Genomic DNA, 20,145 nt, shown 5'->3' on the forward strand with positions numbered 1-20,145 from the left:
TTTGCTTGTACCTAACGAGTAAAACCACAGATGTTAACTCCTGCAAGGGAACTTCTTGCTCAAAGTTACTGACCAGACACAATTTCAATGCAGAGCTGCTCCTCTTGGAAGAGATTGAGATGAGGGACCCTTGCTCAAGGCAGACACCCAGCAACCAGCTAAGAAAGCAGAGAGAAAAGAACAATGTTTGGAGGAAGTCTGATACCAAAGAGCTTCCCTCACACAGGAGTAACTTCCCTTCCAACCACTTTAACAGAGGAGAACACCGAAGTTGAGTAAGTTTGAACTTTATTTACAAACAGCTGAATTCTAATCTGCAGAGTCCTGGGGCAGCATCGAACTTCTGCAGCATCCAGGGAAACTCCAGAACACTGACGTCACTCAACATCACACTTGACATCCTTATATGTCAAGACACATTAAGATAAGATGTGTAATTCATCAATGGATCAAGTCTGAGAAACTAGTAACCTAAATTCTTCCTGAATGCTCTTCTCAAAACCCTGAACATTCTTCTTAAAACCCTAAGAGTGAGGAAGAAAATAAAAAAATAATTTATAAGGAGCAATTAGAAGATAACCACAAAGCAAGAGCCAAATAAAATGATCTGTGTGAAGGAATATCCATAGCTAAGTTACTTTAGTTTGAGAATAGTTGCATAAGTGCATATGCTGACATAGAGCCTATGGGAAAATCATCCCTTAAACAGTCTTGGAACACTCATGTGGAAAAATTTAAAAGCATGGGAATATTACAGGACTGTAGTCTACTGCAAAACACCTCCCATATTCCTTTTGCTGTTTATCTTATCACCTACTTCAGCTTTAGTTCCTTCAGATTCATGATGGATTTGTATTTACACAGGTGCTGAAGTTGTATGCCTACTGTAACTGCTACACAGAAGTGACAATGTTTGAGTGCCACTGGTTTAGAACAGGTCACAAAAAGGAGGCAACCATTTTATAAACCCAAGGTGCAGTTCTGCTAAAAGCTACTTAAGTAATAGGGGTACTGTTTCTTAATTTTAACCTAAATCAAAGCCTTGCAGTCTAAGTTTTGGGGGTTTTAGAGGGTAGAAGGAAGAACAAGGCCTCAAACCCACTAAGGCTGATTTCTAAGGGATAAATTGCACTTGAAACAAGCTGGAAACCAGAGAATAAGGAAAAAAAAACCAAGTAGATTGTGATAAATGCAGCCATGTCTTCCCCAAGGGTTTGGGATACTGGCAGCAGAGGGAATGCTAAGGAGTTAAGACATGACAAGATAGATACCACCTCTTATTTCCTTACAGTACTTCAGTCTCATCACTAAGGTGGACACTTAAGATCTTTAGAGCTCAGATTTGCTCTTTAAGACAAGCAACTCATTTTAAAACAATTCAGGGGTTTCTTTGTCCACAGACCAAATTGGGACTTGGGGTGAGTCATGCAGTTTGCAAACTGCACAATGCAGAGGGCATTAAGTCAAATCCCAGATCTAGCAGAAGCAGGAAAGCACAGCAATGTTCCTGGTCTCCTCAGATTTACTCTAGCATGGCAGCTTAGTGGGAGATTTGGCAGTGTTAGGTTTACAGTTGGACTCTAACCTAAAGGTTTTTTCCAACCTAAATGATTCTATGACATTAAAATTTTGTAGAATGCTTTTTTCTGGCACTGCCTTCCTCCCATCCCTTTAGAGTTGGTTTAGTTGTTTAGATTTTTTTAAGCAGACCCCATCTGCACTAGGAAAAAAAAAAAAGAAAAAAAGAGACTAAAGATTTTAAATTTCACTTTGAAGATAGTTTTTTACAGTACATACAAAAATACTCTGGAAAAACAACTTACGAGTTCACTTATGAAGCCACCAAATGATAAAGAAATTACAATAGAGAAATAGCATAGTACTTGTTTCATATAATCAGAATTTCTCCCCACCCCCCAAAACCCCTAATGCACTCAGCTGGGTAAGCAGTGTTATCAGTTTACAGAACCAGACTCAAGACTACGACAGGTTTTCATGTAAGCATTTAGAACAGCTTTCAGGGTCTACCTGAAACCCCCTTCTGCATGCAGCTTGCAGGTGGGCAGCAGTGTCAGGACAGCCTCAGCTGTTGCAATGTTTCAGTGCATCTTAGCTGTGCATTCAGAGTTGGGCTTTACTACCCAGTGACACAAAAAAACCTCTCAAGTCTCATGCTGGAGCAGTCTTGAGACAAAGAAAAGTATCAGATAACACAGCATGGGACACGTCTGTCTAATCTCCATACCTTGGTAGCATCTTCTGCTGCATTTCCTTCAATACTGAACTCATTTAGGGGCCTCCATGGGAGGCAGTACCTGTGCAGTGCATGGCTGTGCAAGGCAGGGGGAAGCTGCGAGCCAAGGAAGCTGAGCACCATTGTGAGAGAAGCACAGGAGTGCATGGTGTGCCAAAGGGGAAAATAATTGGAGAGAAGAACAATGCATGCACATGAATTAGGCAAGCACAAAGGAATACAAGCACGCTCGTACACACTCGAAAACAGAATGTGGTTGCAGCAACTAATGAACCCTGGTGGTGTATATACATTCTGAATCCAAGGTACATTCTGAATCCAAGGCACAGGACAGGTTGGTTTTTGTAGCTGTTTCAGCTGGTGACAATTTAGACTTTTTTTAAAAACTCCTCAAGGTAACTGTTACAAGCACATGCAAAGAGTAGTTCAAAAGGAAGCAAGCATCTAACAGCAGTATAAAAATCAGACCATGATTTTAGCTGGTCAGTTACAGCAGGGCCACAGTAACCTTCTACCTTTGTTAGTAACTACAACACACATTCAGAAAAAGGACTGGTAACAAGTGATTATCCTCTTCACCTGAAGATCAACCACTTACCCATTAAGGGTAAGTTTGATGGATCTTTTAATAATACGAATGCTATTTGTTGGAACAGGAGATGAAGAATCTGGCAGTTCTTTACTGGAAAGCCTCTGTAACACACAAACAAATGCCACAGGGAAAAAAAAAGAAAAAAAGGAATTCATAATTAATTATTGAATTAATTTTAAATTCATTAATTCAGAAGTAGCAGCAGATAAACCCTTTCCTAGCTGAATGTAACACTCTTTGTGTAAGATTGTTTATGTACCAAACCTGTATGGCCCAAACCCATTTTCAGAGAAGCCTTTTTTTTTTTTAACCACACCATTTATTTAATTACCACCATATCCAGAGGAAGAACATTTTCCCCCTCTGTACAATTCTTTTCTTGCATGAACTGAGACCAGTATATCCCTGATGGGGGGGGGAAATTAGCTGTCAGTTGCTCAACAGCACAGTAAAGGAAAATTTTTCTCAGATCCATGGATCTGGAAAAGAGAATCTACTGTCTGGATCACTTCCAGTCCTACAGCCCTCAATTTCACAACATTCTACATGACACAGAGCAGTTAGTCACCTACAGACTTCAAAGCTTCCAAGTCTCATCACAGAAATCAGTATACAAGTACTGATAACAGTACAGGAAAACCAAACCAGGACACAAACTCAGTGTCTGAGGGCATGAAAATGTGGGTTGCCAAGTTCAAAACTTGGAAAATTCAGCTTTTGTGAAGGTCATTGCTCAGTTGTTTAATTTGTTGGAAGCACAACAGGCAAAACCCTGCTGATCTTCAAACCACTGAGTTTAATGGTACACAAATCTTTGTACATGTAATGAAAACACTGGCTCTGCTTTACCTATGAATACAAATGCACAATAAATACCTGTGATCTTGATGTGATCACTGGAATCTGCATGGATTTTCCATCAAGGACACCCTAAAAAAGCCAGAAGGGATTTGTTAGGCAGTATTGCCAGGTTCCTGACTGAGAGGCAGCAAGTTCTGGCAGCGAGGATACCTTAAAATCATACATGCATTAACAACCTCCACCCCATGGGGTGTGGGTTTAGGTATCCTGAAGCCCTAAAACCACACAGACAGTGGTTCAGGTATTTCAGCCCTCACCAACAAGATCTCATCTTTATTTGAGGGTGTGCCCTCAAGAGTTTATGCCTCACTAACAAGCACCATGAATAGCAAAGCTCTTTATCTTCCCTCTGAGAGGCCAAAGGATTTAGTCTTTACAGCAGTTTTAATTTACATCAGTGAATCAAATAGTTTTTAAAAGAAAACTCAGTATTATTTCAAACACGGAAATGAATTAGACACTACCAAATCAACTAATAGTAACATTTAAAAGACAAGACATACAAGTGTAATATTTGGGGAATGAGGACTGAAATAAGCTAAACTAAAAAGTGTATTTTTGCTTCCATCAGTAAACATGCAGAGAATTTATGTGAGGCAGTCTAATCACTAAACTATTGAGCTTTTCAGTTAGTCCACTGAGTAAAATCACTTAAAAATTACATTTTTTGTAGCTCTCTTCCTCCCATCTTGAAAGTATCCACTTTCTGTGAAATCCGAGTCCCACACGTTTAGCTGGAGGAACAAAATACACAGACTCAAAATAATTGCTGTGCAAAAATTCTCTTATTTGGGTACAGCTTCCAATCAACACATTAAATGTATTAGGGGCCATTCTTAAAAGAATATTTATACAAGTCCACCATTACCCCACAGGAATTCCAAGCCACTGAAAAAGTCCTACTACCCAAGCCTTGAAGTCTGTACTTGCAATATTCAGTACTAGATAACAGTTCTACAAGGTGATTCTTTTTTAAGTGTCAAAGCCGAGGGTTCTTTCTCTGGTTGTTCTTTGCTTGTGCCTCAAATCAGAGGTCAAGCTCCAAGAACAGCTACTTAAGGATATTTACACATAGGAATAAAACAAATGAAATACTAATCTAGAAGTTCCACAAACCAAGATTTAACAAGAAACTCCACACTATCATTTCAGAAGTAATGACCTATCAAGTAGGCTGCTGATTTCTAAAGCAGCAGAACTACCAACAGGCACTCAAAAAGCATCTGCCAGAAACAGATTAGCTCATACTTTTACAGTCATAAGATTCATATCTTCTTTGTTTGAAGATTTTTTTTTTTGTGAATTAAGAACTGCTTCCAGATGAGACAGCTCATTCAGCAATTGGTCACTGCAGTGACAGGTAAGTACAGCAGTTTTTTAGACACCTTGGAACCTGATGAGAAGCAGTCATTATGTGCCAGATCTTGAAAATACGTTAATAGTTACACATCATACTCATTATGATTACATTCTAGTACGACTAGAATGTAAATTTAGATTCCCAGATCCTTTGGGGATGTAGAAATGCATTCGTTTTCAGTTATTTAACTTGTTCTACATCAGTAATCAATCCTGCTTTCAACCCTCCTTGGGCTAGCCCCCCCTTCTTGCCTTTTCTCCATCTATGGCTTTTTGGGGGCATTCTCCCGCTGTAGGTGGACGAGATACTTTAGACCTTGGTGAATAATGCTGCTTAGGTGAAGCACTCTTAGGATCCGTGATTAGAGTCCCACTTAATTTATGCTGCTCTTGCACAAAACACGTTCTGAGTTGACAAACCGTGTTATATCCTGGAATGGTGCAACCAACGGGAGGTCCTGATGTTCTCAGTGCAACTGTAGCCTCCATTTCTGTAGGAGACACCTGGCTTTTAGAGTTTGGCCATGAAATTAAAAACTACATTCCACCTACCACTTCAAATACATACTTGGGTCAGTCACAGGAATGCAAAGTCCCTTAGACGTGGATGGCTCAGCTACACTGTTGGCACCACTACAACTCTGACATTCAACATTTCTATAAAAGTCAAACACTTGAGTTATAAAATGCTAGTTTGTAAGATACTGTATATGTCATTTCCAGAAAGTGCATGCAAGACAAACATCGACCTCCTTAGCCCCTTGTCAGAGCTCTATTAAACAACACAACCTCCCAGGCAACGTAGCACCAGACCATCATTTTGCTGGATTTCAGACTGCAGATTTAAACTCGAGCATTTTCTTTACTGAGTCTTTATGTGCTGATATATTTTCCCAGATCAGTCCACCCAGCACACTGTGCTGCTCTGAACCACTGTTCTGTTCTACCCGGATGTCAACATCATTTTTTGGTTGTTTATTTTTTTTAATGTGACTCCTACAGTACCAAACATTCTGAGCAGAGCAGGTATCACACATTTGGTAGGATTGGGCAATTACTCTCAAGATTACGTATTCTTCCTGTGCTTAGGGATAAACAGACTTCCCAGGAAGTGACAGACACTTTACTGCCTGAGTTCTCATACCACTCCACTAAGTCAGCAGCAGCTCTGGTGTTTCTGACACCAAAATCAGTATGTCATTAGAACTTTATCTACTTGGCATTAGCAGTACTTTTTGTTAGAAAGAACACTCACTTGCACATAAAATACTCCAGCTTCAAGTTACTCACTAGCCTGTGAAGATTTACATTCAAGACTAAGTAATTTCCCTGGTGTCAAGTTCTCCACTCCTACATGTTCATGGATATTATTTAGATTTCTTTCAAGGATTCCTTTAACCTGGTCTCCTACCACATGCCCAATGGAGATTCCAGCTTTGTTCCTGAAGCTCTTAGAGCCCTCCAAATGCTTATGATCCACATAGATCCAAACTAGAAATCCTAGACTCATTTACAGCGTGAGTCAGTTAAAAGCAGCTTCTCCACAGTTCCAAGGTTATGGCACTAACCTTTCTGTCTCTGCTGTAGAGATGTCCAACTTAGAAATCTTATTTAACGAAGAGGAATTAGAGGGTGTTCTGGAATCTCTGTCTTTGGAACCATCCGAACAGCTTTCACCTAAAGAAGACCTTTTGCACTGAAGTCCACTATTATTTTGACTAATATCTGACACCCTTTGCTGAAACGACAGTTAAAAAATAAAGTCTTCAAGTAATCATTAAAGCTTTTATTAAAAATTACCAGAAGCGCTGAATTTTTATTATACCTTCTTTCTCTTCTGTAAGGTTCCTGCTGGCAAAAAATAATGGAGTTGCTTTCTCTTCACATAAGTTGCCTCAATCTTCATACCTTCCTTTAGGATGTTGAGGGCACTGGCCTGCCTGTAAACTGACATCAAAAACAGCATTGGAGCTTAGTGGGGATGTTGGCATTAGTGCTGGTCAGCTATATTTGGTTTCTTTAGAAACATGTCTGCCCAGCCCAAATGAAGAATTCCCAGCTTAAGTTAACACAAAACAATGCCCAAGCACTCCCATCATCACAGAAACTGACTGTGACCTGTGATGCCCATTTCACATTCACTACAGCCCAGCCACAACAGCTGTTTGAGTTCAAATTTGCATTTTGAAATTCTATCTGTCCGAGGAAGCCAGACTGGATTTTAGGGACATCTGACTTAACAGACTCACTACAATTTAAACAGGTTTTTCTCAACTGCCTGCAAACAGCCTTTTATGCACCTGGCAAAGGCTAGAGCAGCACAACAATTATTACAGAGTTAAGTCACATTTAGATAAGCTTATCTAACTGGCCTATCACTGGAGCATAACTGGAAAGTCAGCTTACTGACACACAGAGTGGGAATCAAAGCAAGGATATGCAACCCAAAGGCTTTCCACAGGAGACCAGAAGTGAAATAAAAGCACAGAGATGAGCACACACACCAGGATGGGCAGTTCACTCAAATGAAATTCAATAGTTTGTATGTAAAAGGGAAATAAAGTTCACTGAACAAAAGCCCTCCTAACTGAGCCTTCTATTCTCCACCTCCTCAACTTGAAATTAATCTTTGCCCTTTAAAATTATTCTCTCAAAGTCAAGGCACACGGTAACAGCTCTCTAGCACAGAACTACAGGTCCTCCCCACACGTGCCAAAGGATTTTCCACCTCTCAAGGAACAACTTTTCTGTTCAATTCTGTCTGGATTCACACCCAGCACATACCACAGGCTGAGCTTCACTAAAGTAAGAGCACACAGCCACACTAACAATGCTTGTGCATAGAGGGTTTACCATTAGTTCTGGCCTCTCAGCAGCACATCAATCTCATTAACATAATTCACATTTGCCATTGAAAGGCAGAGCCACTGGATGTAACGTGCAAGTACAGACAACAGTGCAAGTCTGAGGAAATCACCCTGCCTGGCTTGTAACTCAGGTAAGAGTTTTGATGCATTTTTCTGTGCTTTTCTCATATCCCAAGCATGAGCTATGAAGGAGGTCAGGTTTTACTGCTTTTACTCATGTCATCTGAGCAAAACAACACAGAAGTCAAGCTGGTGCTATGGATAAACACAAACAAACATTTACAGGATTTCACTGTTTAGAACTCTTTGTCCAAAGAGTTCCACACTCATCACTCAGAAGAATGGCCTAATTTCCTTATTATTCTAGCATTATCTAACAACACCTGCAATATTAATTTATTTCTACACCTATCAAAAGTCCTAAAAGACTATGAACATGAAAAGTTCCATGCAAGACTGCAGGTAATTACTATGTGACAACCCAGCAACTTCCACAGTAATAGGATCATATTATACACAAACTGTCTTGGAAAAATACCATCAACAACTCATTTCAGAGCCTAACACAGTCAGTTCAGCAGCTGACTACTGTTTGACAAGTAAAGCTACCCCAGCAAATGGGCATCCCTGGGCTTCCCAGCTGACTGCCTCCTACAAGAAATGCAGTCCTGTGAGGACTTATTTCACACATGGTACACAGTGTATGACTGTAACACACTTCTGTTTTAAGATGGCCTCACTTTGACAAAATGTCAACACAATGTGTTTTTGAAGCTAATATTTTGTATGTTGCTACCTACAGGGATATCTAAGAACAAAAGGAAGTACTTTGTGAAGCAACTCCCACTGGAATAAAAAGAATGACACTCTACAAGTCTGGAGCAAAAGGAGAGCCTTACCTGTATCTGTGAATGACTGTATCCCATGTGTTAGATCAACGTTAGTCTTTACTGCACTTTCTGCTTTCTTAAACACAAGCCCAAGAAACCACATTGATACATATCCACTCCTAGAAAGAGACAGATTCACAAACCTGAGTTGGGCACAGATACCAGTCACTTGGATTCTGGTACATTTTAGTTGGTCAGTTTAGAGCCAGCCCAGACTTAATTTCTCAGAGCACTTCTGCTCCCTTCTTTAAGAAGATTTCATGTGCTCAGGACCCTGACAGAGACATACTGAGCCTCTCTCATCAATGAGCTGAGGGGAATGAAAATACAATTTGGCCAACGTGGACTTCAGAAAAGTAAAACAACTCACTGTTTATAGAGAACTTCATTGCCAGGGAAAGACTGTGGCTGCACGTGTGCAATAGTTATAAATTCATTCCTTTCCAAGTTTCCAACCAGCACACGGATTTTAGACTCGACGAGACCAATCCTAATAAAAACAAGAGGTATTTTATTCATTTTTAACTGCTTCCAGCTCATCAGTTAGATGCATTTTTGTAACACACTGTTAACCAATCAACAAGGATCAAGTTTCATACAGCTGAGCAGACCCTAGACCTTAGATCACATACACACACTGTAATTTGAGGTGTTCCCAGTGACATTTGTGCTTTTGTTTCTAAAGACAGAGACAAGTAAGTTTTACATGTACTCTGAACGGTTCAGATCCAACACTCCCACCTGTAACCTATGATGAAAATAACAAGGAGCAGATCCCAGCACCTCTGGGGTGCAGCAAAACTCCTTTTTTTCAAGGAGAACAATGGTTTAGAAAAGGCTCAAGCACAGCTGGTCAGTTACACCCAAGTAAAGATGCAATTCTTCTTGCAGACTGATCAGTGAAAATGTAAAAATAGTTATTTTAATAAACAAATCATCTAGTCAACACTCCCCTCAGAAACCTCCCTAGGAAATGAATCATGACCACAAGGGCTTTAATTTCAACAAAGTACTGGCATTTCATCCTTCTGCCTAAAACTCTGTTAACTTTAAAAGCAGTCACAAATCTGTATGTCCTCCAAAAACATCTTATGTAGATGAATAACAGATATGTTATCTATTTCCAAATCCACTCAAGAATTGGTGAACTAAAGTGTTCCTTATAATAGACTGAAACAAGTTTATTTTCTGCTTATCATTTTCCCAAGCTGCAAAACTGGAAAATTCGCCTCTGTTTCTGTCACTGAAACAAAAAAATCCATCAGCTCTTACCACAGTCAGAATTTCCCTTGTCTTTATTGTGAGGTACAATAAGCTTTGTTCACTCAAGAACCTTTCACATTAAAAACTATTTGGCCCTCTGCCCATACACCTTGTTGTACACAAGTGTGACTGATATCAAGCTGCAGCTGGTAAGATTTTTAGGTGACTATTTCAAAAAGTTCAGATAAAAGGTATTACCTATTAAAACTATTTTTAAACATTAAGCTATCTTTTAGAGATGGCACAAGAATTATTTGACTTAAGGCACAAGCCAAACTTTGAAATAAAAGCAAGTGCCCTCAGAATGGGTGTCTAACAGGGGTGTTTTGCTTCCTTACTTGAGCAAAGCAAGCAAAGTACTAATTTCTTAACAAAGAAACCCACTGGAAAGTCAATAAACACACATTACAGTGCCTTAATTCCTCACCATCTCCCCTTATTTCAAAATTCACAGTGACTCAGCACACTGACATGGTTAAATAAGTAATTATTGGCAAATCTCCTTTCATTGAAGAAAAGTAGGTCTGGAATAGGCTGACTACACACCAGTGCAACCTAGTCCTTATATATTACAGTAAAACTCTTTATGAAAACAAGTGTAAGGCTCTGGAACAGTGGTCTTCAAAGCAGGGTGGGAAGGGGGTGTATTCCAGGCCTAGTTGCATAGTTACCAACTTTATTTGTAAATACAATTTACAAAAATATGGTGCAACATTGAATTGAGTTTCAGTTTTGCACTGGAGCCACATTTAAAGCAGCACTTACCAGTTTAGGTGATGCTCTTCTGTAAAGGCACTGGCAGTCAGCACAATGTAATGTCTAGAAGAAGAAAGACAAATGAGTACACTAGCTCAAGATTTTATTCTACACTCTGAACATCAGATGATTTTTTTTCTTGGTAGGAAAAATGCTGTGAGTGGCATAAGACAGCTTCTCCTTTCTTCCCTATGCTTATATGTACCAAAACTTATATGACCACTTCCAGTTTCTTTAAAAAGCCCTAAACTGAAACACATCAATCCAATTTTCTATTTAGACCCCATGTTAAAACTCCTCATGCGAACCACTAAGTAAATAACTTCAAGTTCAGCCAACAGATTTCATACATACTTGTACTTCTGAAAGAAGTTCAGGGGTTCAAAGAGCTTTGACCAGTCTGATTTTCCTTTGAGAATCTCATCTGTAACTTCAAGACCTACAAATATGGTTGAAAATCTTATCACTATTTTTTTAAAAACTCTTGAAAAAAATATTTTTAAAATCTTATGACTATTTTTTAAAGATTACCATGACAAACTTTAGAAGATGCAACAGTAACTGACAGAAAAAAAAAAGGCAGGAATTCCCCTGACAAAATGCAGATCCCACAACAGCTTATTGGCAAACTGGTCCCCCATTGCCTGAAACGGGCATTATTTCCCAGAGAAATCTTAAACCTACAACACCTCACTGAACAAAACGAATTCAGCTGACATGGTTTCAAGAATGAGACTTTGACAAGCACAGAATGCACTTTACCACGTTGGAACTCCTCCACCATGACTGCTCGTGTTGACACAGACACGTTGTAGGTGGAGTTCTGCTGTGGATAGGCCGGGGTGATGATGGGCATCACGTGGTACCGGTCTGATGGGTTCACCTGCAGAGTCACAACAGCTCTGCTCAGCACCAGCTCAGGGCAGAAACAGCTTTTAATGCTTCTGATTGCAATGGCTACCTACCCTAGGGTCCCAGACTGGTAAATTAAGAAAGCTCTCTTCAAGTCGTTTCAGCAATACTGGCTTTGGCCAATCCCTGTAAAAGAAAAAACAGTGAAGTGTCCATTTTAAGCTCTGCAATTCTGCATGGGATGCTGTCAATGGACATCTTGATATAAATAATTACAAGTGTTACTTCTTTATGCAGATTAAAACAAACAGCTTTTACCATTTGGAAAAAATCAAGAAGAACTTGTTAACGAGAGTAGAGGCCAAAGCATTTGGGTAGAGTTGACATATTCTTGCTACCAGCATGGCCCAGGAGACTCCACCAAGAAATCCCATGATGTTGGAGTAAACACCACGTCCTGGAATGGATACCACACAGTTAGTCTGTGGTCCTTCAAATTTGCAGCACCCGTTGCACAGTGTATAGAATACTTAATACATTTCAGCCTCCATGTCATTTATTTTTGTAGTGCAGAGAGGCCAAATTGCTGGTCCTCACAGGGATGAGAAAAAGAATCAGTACAACACCACATCTCCAAATATTGCTACCGTGAAACTTGCTTGTGCTGCTACACCTACTGCTTCACTTCAATTCTCCTTAAGAGAAAGGCTCTGCCATTCTTCTAGGACTTGTTCTAGCCATGTGGGCAAATGGGACTTTCTCATTCCTTTTACACTTAATTAGGAATTTTTATCATTTGTAGTCAGGTTCCTGATAAGCAATGCAGCAGTGTCTCATAAGCACTGCCCTTTTCTCTGAACTCCATCTCCATGAAGAAAACACATGGAATTTACCACGTGGACAGACCATGAACCTAAACCAAAAGGATTTCACTCTAACAGCAATCATTTACACAGCAATCCAAAGCTGAGGTACATCCAACAGCGAGCATGAGGTGCCTCTGAAAGGTTTAAAGGTCACAAGCCACCCTGGCACTCACGTTTTGCCCACAGTTTAACTGCACGGAGCGTGAGGCGGAAGTTCTCCAGGTTGGGCACCAGGCGCAGTATTTCATCTGTGACCCTGCTGCCTGCGAGACAAAAGGTGAAGCACAGGAGTTCCCAGCAACAAGCACAAGTCAGATGTTCCTACACAGGATCAACAGCTTACAGCTTATGGTTCAAGTCTAGGAAAACAGCTCTGGATTACTTGCTTTGTATTAAATTATTGATTGCACATAACCTTCAGCATCACTTTAGGTAACCGGTGCCCTCAGCAGCTTTGTTTAGACTTCAAGGAACAAATTTTAAATAAAGCCTCTCCACAGGATGTTTTGGCCATAAACTACAACCCAGGAAGCTCCACCTCAGCATGAAAAAGAACTTTATATCACAGGTTGGCAGAGCACTGGAATGGATGCCACGGGAGGTTGTGAAATGTCCCTGTCTGGAGGGATTCAAAACTCACCTGGACACATTCCTGGGTCAGCTGCTCCAGGTGACCGTGCCTTAGCTGGGGGGTTGGACTGGATGATCTCCAGAGGTCCCTTCCAACCCTAAATATTCTGTGATTCCAGAAGCTAGGTTTCTTTTGACAGCCAACAACTATTAAACCATTGGTGCTAAACATTGAGCAAGTCAGACTTCAGGTATTTTAATTACTTTTTTTTAATGAACGACCTTGTTTATCCTTCATACATTCTTATCAAGTGCCCTACTTAGTCATCTGAATTTCTGGGGCAAGCTGGAGCACCTGCTCACAAACCAATCAAACAAACATGAGACAAGTCTATGTAAACACACAACTCCTTGAAATATCTCAATTTAGGCTCACTGGTCACCTCCTCAGAACTCAAGTACACTGGAGATCAGTTTCTGCATCTTGTACAGAAATGTGGGTTGTGCAATGTGCATTCTGTGCCAATTTCAAGGTCTTTACAAAGGTGTGCAGAACATGCTCACCATTCAGGCTCCGGATGCATCTTATATCCAGGCTTTTGAGGCACGAGTCATCCCTGAGATCGAGATCGTCAGAAACCGTTGGCAAAGAGAGCTTTGCAAAGACGAGGTCAATCTTCAAGAGAAAAAGGGTCAAATGTGACTTGGAATGCAGCACTGCTTGCAAACAGGACTCTAGGGAGGGACACTCGGTCATTCACATGGTTAACGTTTGTATTTAGAATTAGGTGACCACAGATAAATATTTATTTGCCAGAAAACAAGAAAATTGCTCTAAGTTCCCTATTTGTTTGCAAAACCACCTCTTTTTTTTTAAGCTCTGGAAAGGAAGGGGTTTTTTTTGAAAGCTGTAAAGATTACTCTAAACTTAGAACTCCTACTAAAAGGAAATTTTTAATTAACCATAAAATTAAGACAAATTAAAATCACCTCAACTACACTTCAACAAATGAGAAAGCATTTTCTTTATGCTCTAAGGCCTTAGGCTTCTGGTTTTTAGTATAACCTGAGGCAAGCAAATTATTCTGTGAATGTCTGTACCAGACAAAGGCCACAAAGAGATCCTTGAAACACAGTCTTCATGATAGTAATTACCAAGAAGTAACTTGCTTAGGTACTACAGCAAGTGGGTATTTATTCTCTACATGAAAGGTATTCCAGATAGAAGGATTCCTGCAGCTGACAAACAGAGGCAGGAATCCAGTGAGTAGTTTTACTTTTCATTTTCCATGTTGTTTGTCTCACAGGGACTTCATTTTTGATTTGCAGCAGAACATCAGGAGACTTGTGCAGGGAAGCACAACAGAAACACCTCCTGCAGAAAGGGAGCTCTTGTCAGAGCTCAGGGGAGTCAGCAAGGACACTGCCTCTACTCCCACTCTGCACATCCTTGGGAGATAAAGGCCACCCAAGCAGGCTACCCTGGTCTGCAGCACGGGTGTAAAAAAAGATGTCACTCATGTTCCCACGCTTGCCAGGTTAGCTAAAGGTTTCTTTTCCTAGAAGATCCCATTTTACTTTTCTGGGATAGGTTGTGGTCTGGCTGTTTAATTACAGTTCCCTAAATATGCTGCAATGTAATGAAAAACTCATAAAACAGCAGGATCATAAAACCCTGAAAAAATTATCCCACTCCAAAGCAAGAAACACAAATCTCACTTAAAGGTGAAAAAAACCCAAATAAAAATTAAAATTCTTACCTCAATGCCATCAAACTCAAATTTGATAACAGGTACATATGCATCCTCAATGGCCTGTGAAGGAGAGGATATTTCTAATAAGATATCCTTTTGCTACTTTAAAGTTTTCCCTATACTATGATAAAATACAGAATTTACACTGAACTCAGTACAAAGACTGAGTTCCTTCCAAACACAGAAAGTGCTAATAACTCTCAGGCAGAATAGCACTATTAGGGTACCAACACTAGATTTTATTAAAAGATCTTATTTAGGCAAGAGATTGAGAGGCTGATCATGTACTGTAACAAACAGCACACAAGGCATCAGTATCAGTGGCTGTAAGCCCTTCCTACAGCCAAGGTGAAAACACAGCTTCCAGGGACAGCCTTGCTTTTTGATACAGCTGACTCATTCCCAAAACACAGGGAAAGGAGAGGAAGCACAAAAACTCTTTTGTGATGTGCTCACTGGGGAAAGGAGCCAAGAGCTGGACTGCAACATTTTCATGCTGCATAAACCAGTATATTGGAGGGTACTCAAAACTGATTTAATTTTGGCTTGTAAGATATTCACTACCAATTCAAGTCTTTAACATGAATATGCCTACTGTAAAATTTACACAATCTATCTTGCAGAGAGTTTACTCACTCTCAGGTTTTTTACTTCCTCTTGATTCTTCAGCTTTTCAAAGAATGACTGGAAAAAATCGGATCTTTCCACGTGACTGGGAGCAACACAAAGGGCATCGATGTCCGAACCTGCAGGGAGATTCCATTTCTCCTGTTACTGCTGGAAGTCACTTTCCAACATCAGAACTGTGGCCAGGCACTGAAAGTACTACCTTTGGTGTGTACTCCAAGTCTGTAGGAGCCAAATGTAAATATTTTGCCACCAACTTGTTCTGTTATTGAAGGGGGAAGATTCTGTGGGTAGAAGAGAAAGTTTGAGATGCACATTATCCTCTGTGCATGTTTAACTCGCATGTAAGTTATTTAGAAAAACTGTAACAGCCTGCATAAACAATGCCTTCTCCCTTACATTTTAGTTTATTAGGTTTTGGTTCTGTTTTTCTGAAGTAAGTTGAGCTTGCAGCTCAAAAAATAAAAGAGATTATAGGTGATGTAGCAGTACTTCTATTAATTTATACAAATTAAGACCTATTATCAGACTTCCCTGCAGCAGAGGCACATAAAGTAACACAACCTGAGAGCCATTCAAAGGGCAGGTCTAGAATCATAATTTCAAGCTAGACTGAGTGCTGTAGGCTCTCTGGGGCAAGATTAGTGCCAGTTTTAGCATCTTTTTCATCCACAGTGCCTTGTTTTGACTTTGTTAACAGCTACGAGTCAACTGACTGAGCCAACGCAGGAATTCATTCAGTTCCCCAAAGACTGTGAGATCTTGATCTTGAAATATCTTTTACAACTTATTTCAGTGGCAGTTACTACAGCTCTACTTGATATTTAAGAAGTTAAAAGCTGAACTTTAGCACAGATCCCAGTAGCCTAGCCTTTAAATCAAAAGGCTTCAGCTGTTTTGACAAAAACAAAAAAAAAATTCTTACCTTGCTTTCAGCAAGCTCTGAAATCCATTCTCTGACAAAGTTATTCAGTTTTCCAAGAACAGTTGTCCTGTAAAGAAAACTCATGCTAAGTTTCCCTAAAAAAATAAAATACAAAAACCAAAAGCAACAAACAAAAAAAAAACCCCAAGAGGTTAACAAATTTTAGCCTTGTTGTACCTGTGATAGAGTTCTTCCTGATCCTCAAACACCCCAAATGGCTTCATTGCTTCAATCAGCTTCTGAGTATGGATGTGGTCTTTGTCACTAGGAGGAGCCAAGCTAATTGGAGAGGTAAGTCCATAGTGCCCTTGAGGCTGGTTCTGCTGCCTGGAAGTACTGAGAGAAAACACAGCAATGAGTACATGAAAGAAAATCTTAAAGGAAAACACCCCTTAGCCAACACTTCACAAATCCATTTCTGCCCTGTCACCCAGTGTTGAAAGGAGGAAAATATCTTGCTTATTTTTAGAACAATTGACTTCACACAGAAGTCACAACTACTATAAAAAGAAGCACTTGTGGATGTAAGAAAACATCCAAGATGCTGCCATCTTAACACAATTTATTTGCATTGCTCCAACCCATAGAACTGATCACTGGGAAAAGGTTTGAAAGCCACCAAGGACAACCCTACAGACAGCACAAGTTTTGGACATTTCAGTTTCAATTTAAGGATATTCCAAATGGTTTCCTGCTGTCACCAAACATTTCAATTAAATGTTTTTGTTAGGCTTCTACTGATTCAGGAAGGGCATTACAGATGATTGCAAAGGCATCTATGTCTGCTAAACAGAGTTGATGCAATAAATTTGGTGTATCACTATATAAACCCCTTGCTTTAGAAAGGGGAAAATGGAGAAAAAGCACCCTATTTTGCACTACCAGCTGAAACCAGGAGAGAGAAAGGAGTGGGACTGGAGGTAGAAATGGTGCTTAATGCATCTCTACAGAAACACCAGCACCAAAAGGGGGGACACCCCAAAAGGTCTCATCATGCTCATCAGGGTCCAGACCCTAAGGCTCAAGGGATTAATTGTGCCATTATTTAAGCAGGATATTTCCCTCCTTCACATATGTACAGCTTCAAAGATCAGCTGGATAGGCAAGAGATATCTATACCTATTTAAGGCACCTGACCCCATTCTGGCTAGAACAAGATTAGGAGATGCTCAAAGGCAAGCTTCACCACTTGGTTTTTAAAAAACAGGTTATTGCACAGCTCCTTATTTCTAATTGTTGCCTTTACTCCCTCTCTTGAAGAGATTTCCCTCTCTTTAAGTATCCTTATGCAATTACACACAGAGCTTCTAGTCACATAGGGTTTTCCCCCCCCCCCCCTTTCCTCTCTCTAAGCCTGTTTTTCAAACTTCCTTCTCTGTGCTTTCCAAAAAGCTGGGGGGTGGGGGAAGGTATTGGGACTGCAGTGCTATCAAGTGGTGTCCCCAGTCAGAAAAGCTGTTTATTTAGAAGCCTAACTAGGTCTTGACCTAATTTACCTTGTTTATAGACATTGACAATTTCCACTTCATAAATAAAAATATTCATAATGAATATTTTCCTTCTTATGATATCATTTTCATAACAAATACAGGAGGAAAGCCTGTACTTAATTGCTGTGCATTACAACTAAATTAAAACACCTACAGTAGCAACTGCTTCCATGTTTTATGCATTGCTTGCATTGTATAACTTGCACTTCATAAAGTTTGCACAGAACAAGAACAGGATTTAGACTAGACCAGCATTTAAGATGTTTCCAAGGTATAAAAAGGCACCACCTGCCTTTCATTGCCTCATTCTGCCTACAGATAATGCAACTGGAGATTGACGTAAAGCACAGTATCAATTAGATAAACCTAATATTATTAGCATCAAATATGTTTATTTTTAATTAAATATTATTCATATAAAATTCCTCCAGTCAACAGCAGATGTTTTTCAGTTGCTTACACATATTACTGATAGCTTGACCTCACAACTTAAGAGGTGAGGGAAGCAGCACCCAGAAAGTTTCACTGAGAGAAACTTTAAAGAATTTGTTGCCCCTTTTGGAATAAGAAATAAATGAAGTCCCACTTTGCTCTCTCAAGCATATATGCACATAATTAAGGGCTCTTACGGATCCTAACACACATGGCACACTACCCATTCACCCACCAGCCTTCTCTTTAAACCAGAATCCCGCTGCACTTTAATATTCTGCCAAACCTTGTTACAACCTTGTGCACCACAGCAAAAACCTCCAATGCGTGTCTGTCCTGGCAAGCCACACTTTTACACAAAAAGCCATCCTAAACGGATTTATTCCGGGTTTTGCCCCTTATTTACAGCTCCCCGAGCGGCAAGGCGTGTCTCCCCACACGCCAAGGGTCCAGGGCTAAGGTCGCACTCTGCGGCACAGGCCTCCAGTCATCCCTGCGGGGCAGAACGACCAGAGCCCAGCTCCTGAGCCACCAAACCAACAGCAGAACGCGGGGAAAACAAGGAAGGAGGAAAATCCCCACCACCTGGGACCTTCATCGAAGGGAGCCCAACTCCACCCTTCACCGCTGCCGCACCAGCTCATGCTGAGCGGAGCCCGCGGGCGGCGGCCGCCGGTTCAGCTCTGCCCGTGCCCGTGCCCGTCCCCACGGCTCGGGCAGCCACTCCTCTCCTCCGCAGGGCTCCGCAGGACGCGCAGCCCCAGAGCAAGGCGCAGCCCCGTTACCGCCGTTCCTCGCCGGCCATTGCCGTTGCTTGGCGACGGCGTCGCCGCCACACGCGGTGAGACCCGGGCGAGGCAGCCCCGCCACCCGCACTCCACCATTTATTTCAACCGGGAATTCCTCCCCTCGGGCGAGGCCAGCTCTGGCCCCCCGCGGCCCGCCGGGGCCCCTCTTGGGGCGGCTCCGGCGGGTGTTCCCCCCCCGGCCCGGCGCTGTCCCCTCAGGGCAGGGCGGGAAGGCGCCGCCGCCTCACCCGCGCGTCTCCTTCATGGCGCGCGCGCACAGCCCGCGCCGCCGCCCGCGCTTCCCGCCCTTCTGCACCGCCGCCCCTTCCCGGCGGCCCCCGCGCCGCCCGCCCGGCGCCCCCTGGCGGCCGCCGCGGGCCGTGTCCTTTCACGGCGCCCCCGCCGTCCCCTCGGGACCCTGAGCGCCTCCGGGGGACGGTGCTCCTTCCCCTTGGACGATATTCCTTCCCCGAGGAGGATATTCCTGCCCCGTGGCGCTGACAGACCCGCCGAGGCCGGGCTAGTCCCCGGCGTGAGGCAGCCCCGCATCGCACCCTCCCTCCCTCAGGATGCTCCCGCTCCTGACATCCCCTTCCAGAAAGGGGCGGCAAAAAAGAACGGGAATCTCTCTCGATTTAGGCTCCTGACAGCTTCCTGACATCCTCTTCCAGAGAGGACGGGTGGAAAAACCCCCTCAGGAATCGCTCTTGTATGAGTTTATTCTCATCAAGTAAGTGCAAGCCCAGCATCCCTTGGCTGCAGCTGGTACCGGGAGGATTTACACACATTGCCAATGACAGCAAATAGTAGCCACCACAACGTCAGGACCATATGGAATAATCACAGAAACACGGAGTGGTTTGGGTTGGAAAGCAACTTGAAGATCATCCAGTTCCACCCCTGCCATGGGCAGGGACACTTCCCATTATCCCAGGGTGCTCCAAGCCCGTGTCCATCCTGGCCTTGGGCACTTCCAGGGATCCAGGGGCAGCCACGCCA

General features: G+C 41.9%; 1 protein-coding gene across 1 annotated transcript; it reads right to left on the reverse strand.

Moving 5' to 3' along the window:
• Positions 1–271: 271 nt before the first annotated feature.
• On the reverse strand, positions 272–19,110 carry PAPOLG (poly(A) polymerase gamma). The gene is made up of 23 exons (XM_059840522.1): positions 18,944–19,110; positions 16,614–16,772; positions 16,437–16,503; positions 15,714–15,795; positions 15,521–15,630; positions 14,891–14,944; positions 13,695–13,806; positions 12,734–12,823; positions 12,013–12,151; positions 11,808–11,880; positions 11,605–11,725; positions 11,197–11,281; positions 10,852–10,905; positions 9,194–9,313; positions 8,833–8,942; positions 6,892–7,013; positions 6,635–6,804; positions 5,635–5,723; positions 5,319–5,557; positions 4,370–4,441; positions 3,723–3,776; positions 2,853–2,947; positions 272–524 (listed from the first exon to the last, which is right to left on the reverse strand). Exons 1-23 carry the CDS (start codon positions 19,000–19,002, stop codon positions 464–466), a joined length of 2,337 nt encoding a protein of 778 aa, XP_059696505.1. The 5' UTR covers positions 19,003–19,110; the 3' UTR covers positions 272–463.
• Between the last annotated feature and the right edge of the window lie 1,035 nt (positions 19,111–20,145).

Source organism: Haemorhous mexicanus, chromosome 3 (genome assembly GCF_027477595.1).
Source record: "Haemorhous mexicanus isolate bHaeMex1 chromosome 3, bHaeMex1.pri, whole genome shotgun sequence".
Taxonomy (NCBI): domain Eukaryota; kingdom Metazoa; phylum Chordata; class Aves; order Passeriformes; family Fringillidae; genus Haemorhous; species Haemorhous mexicanus.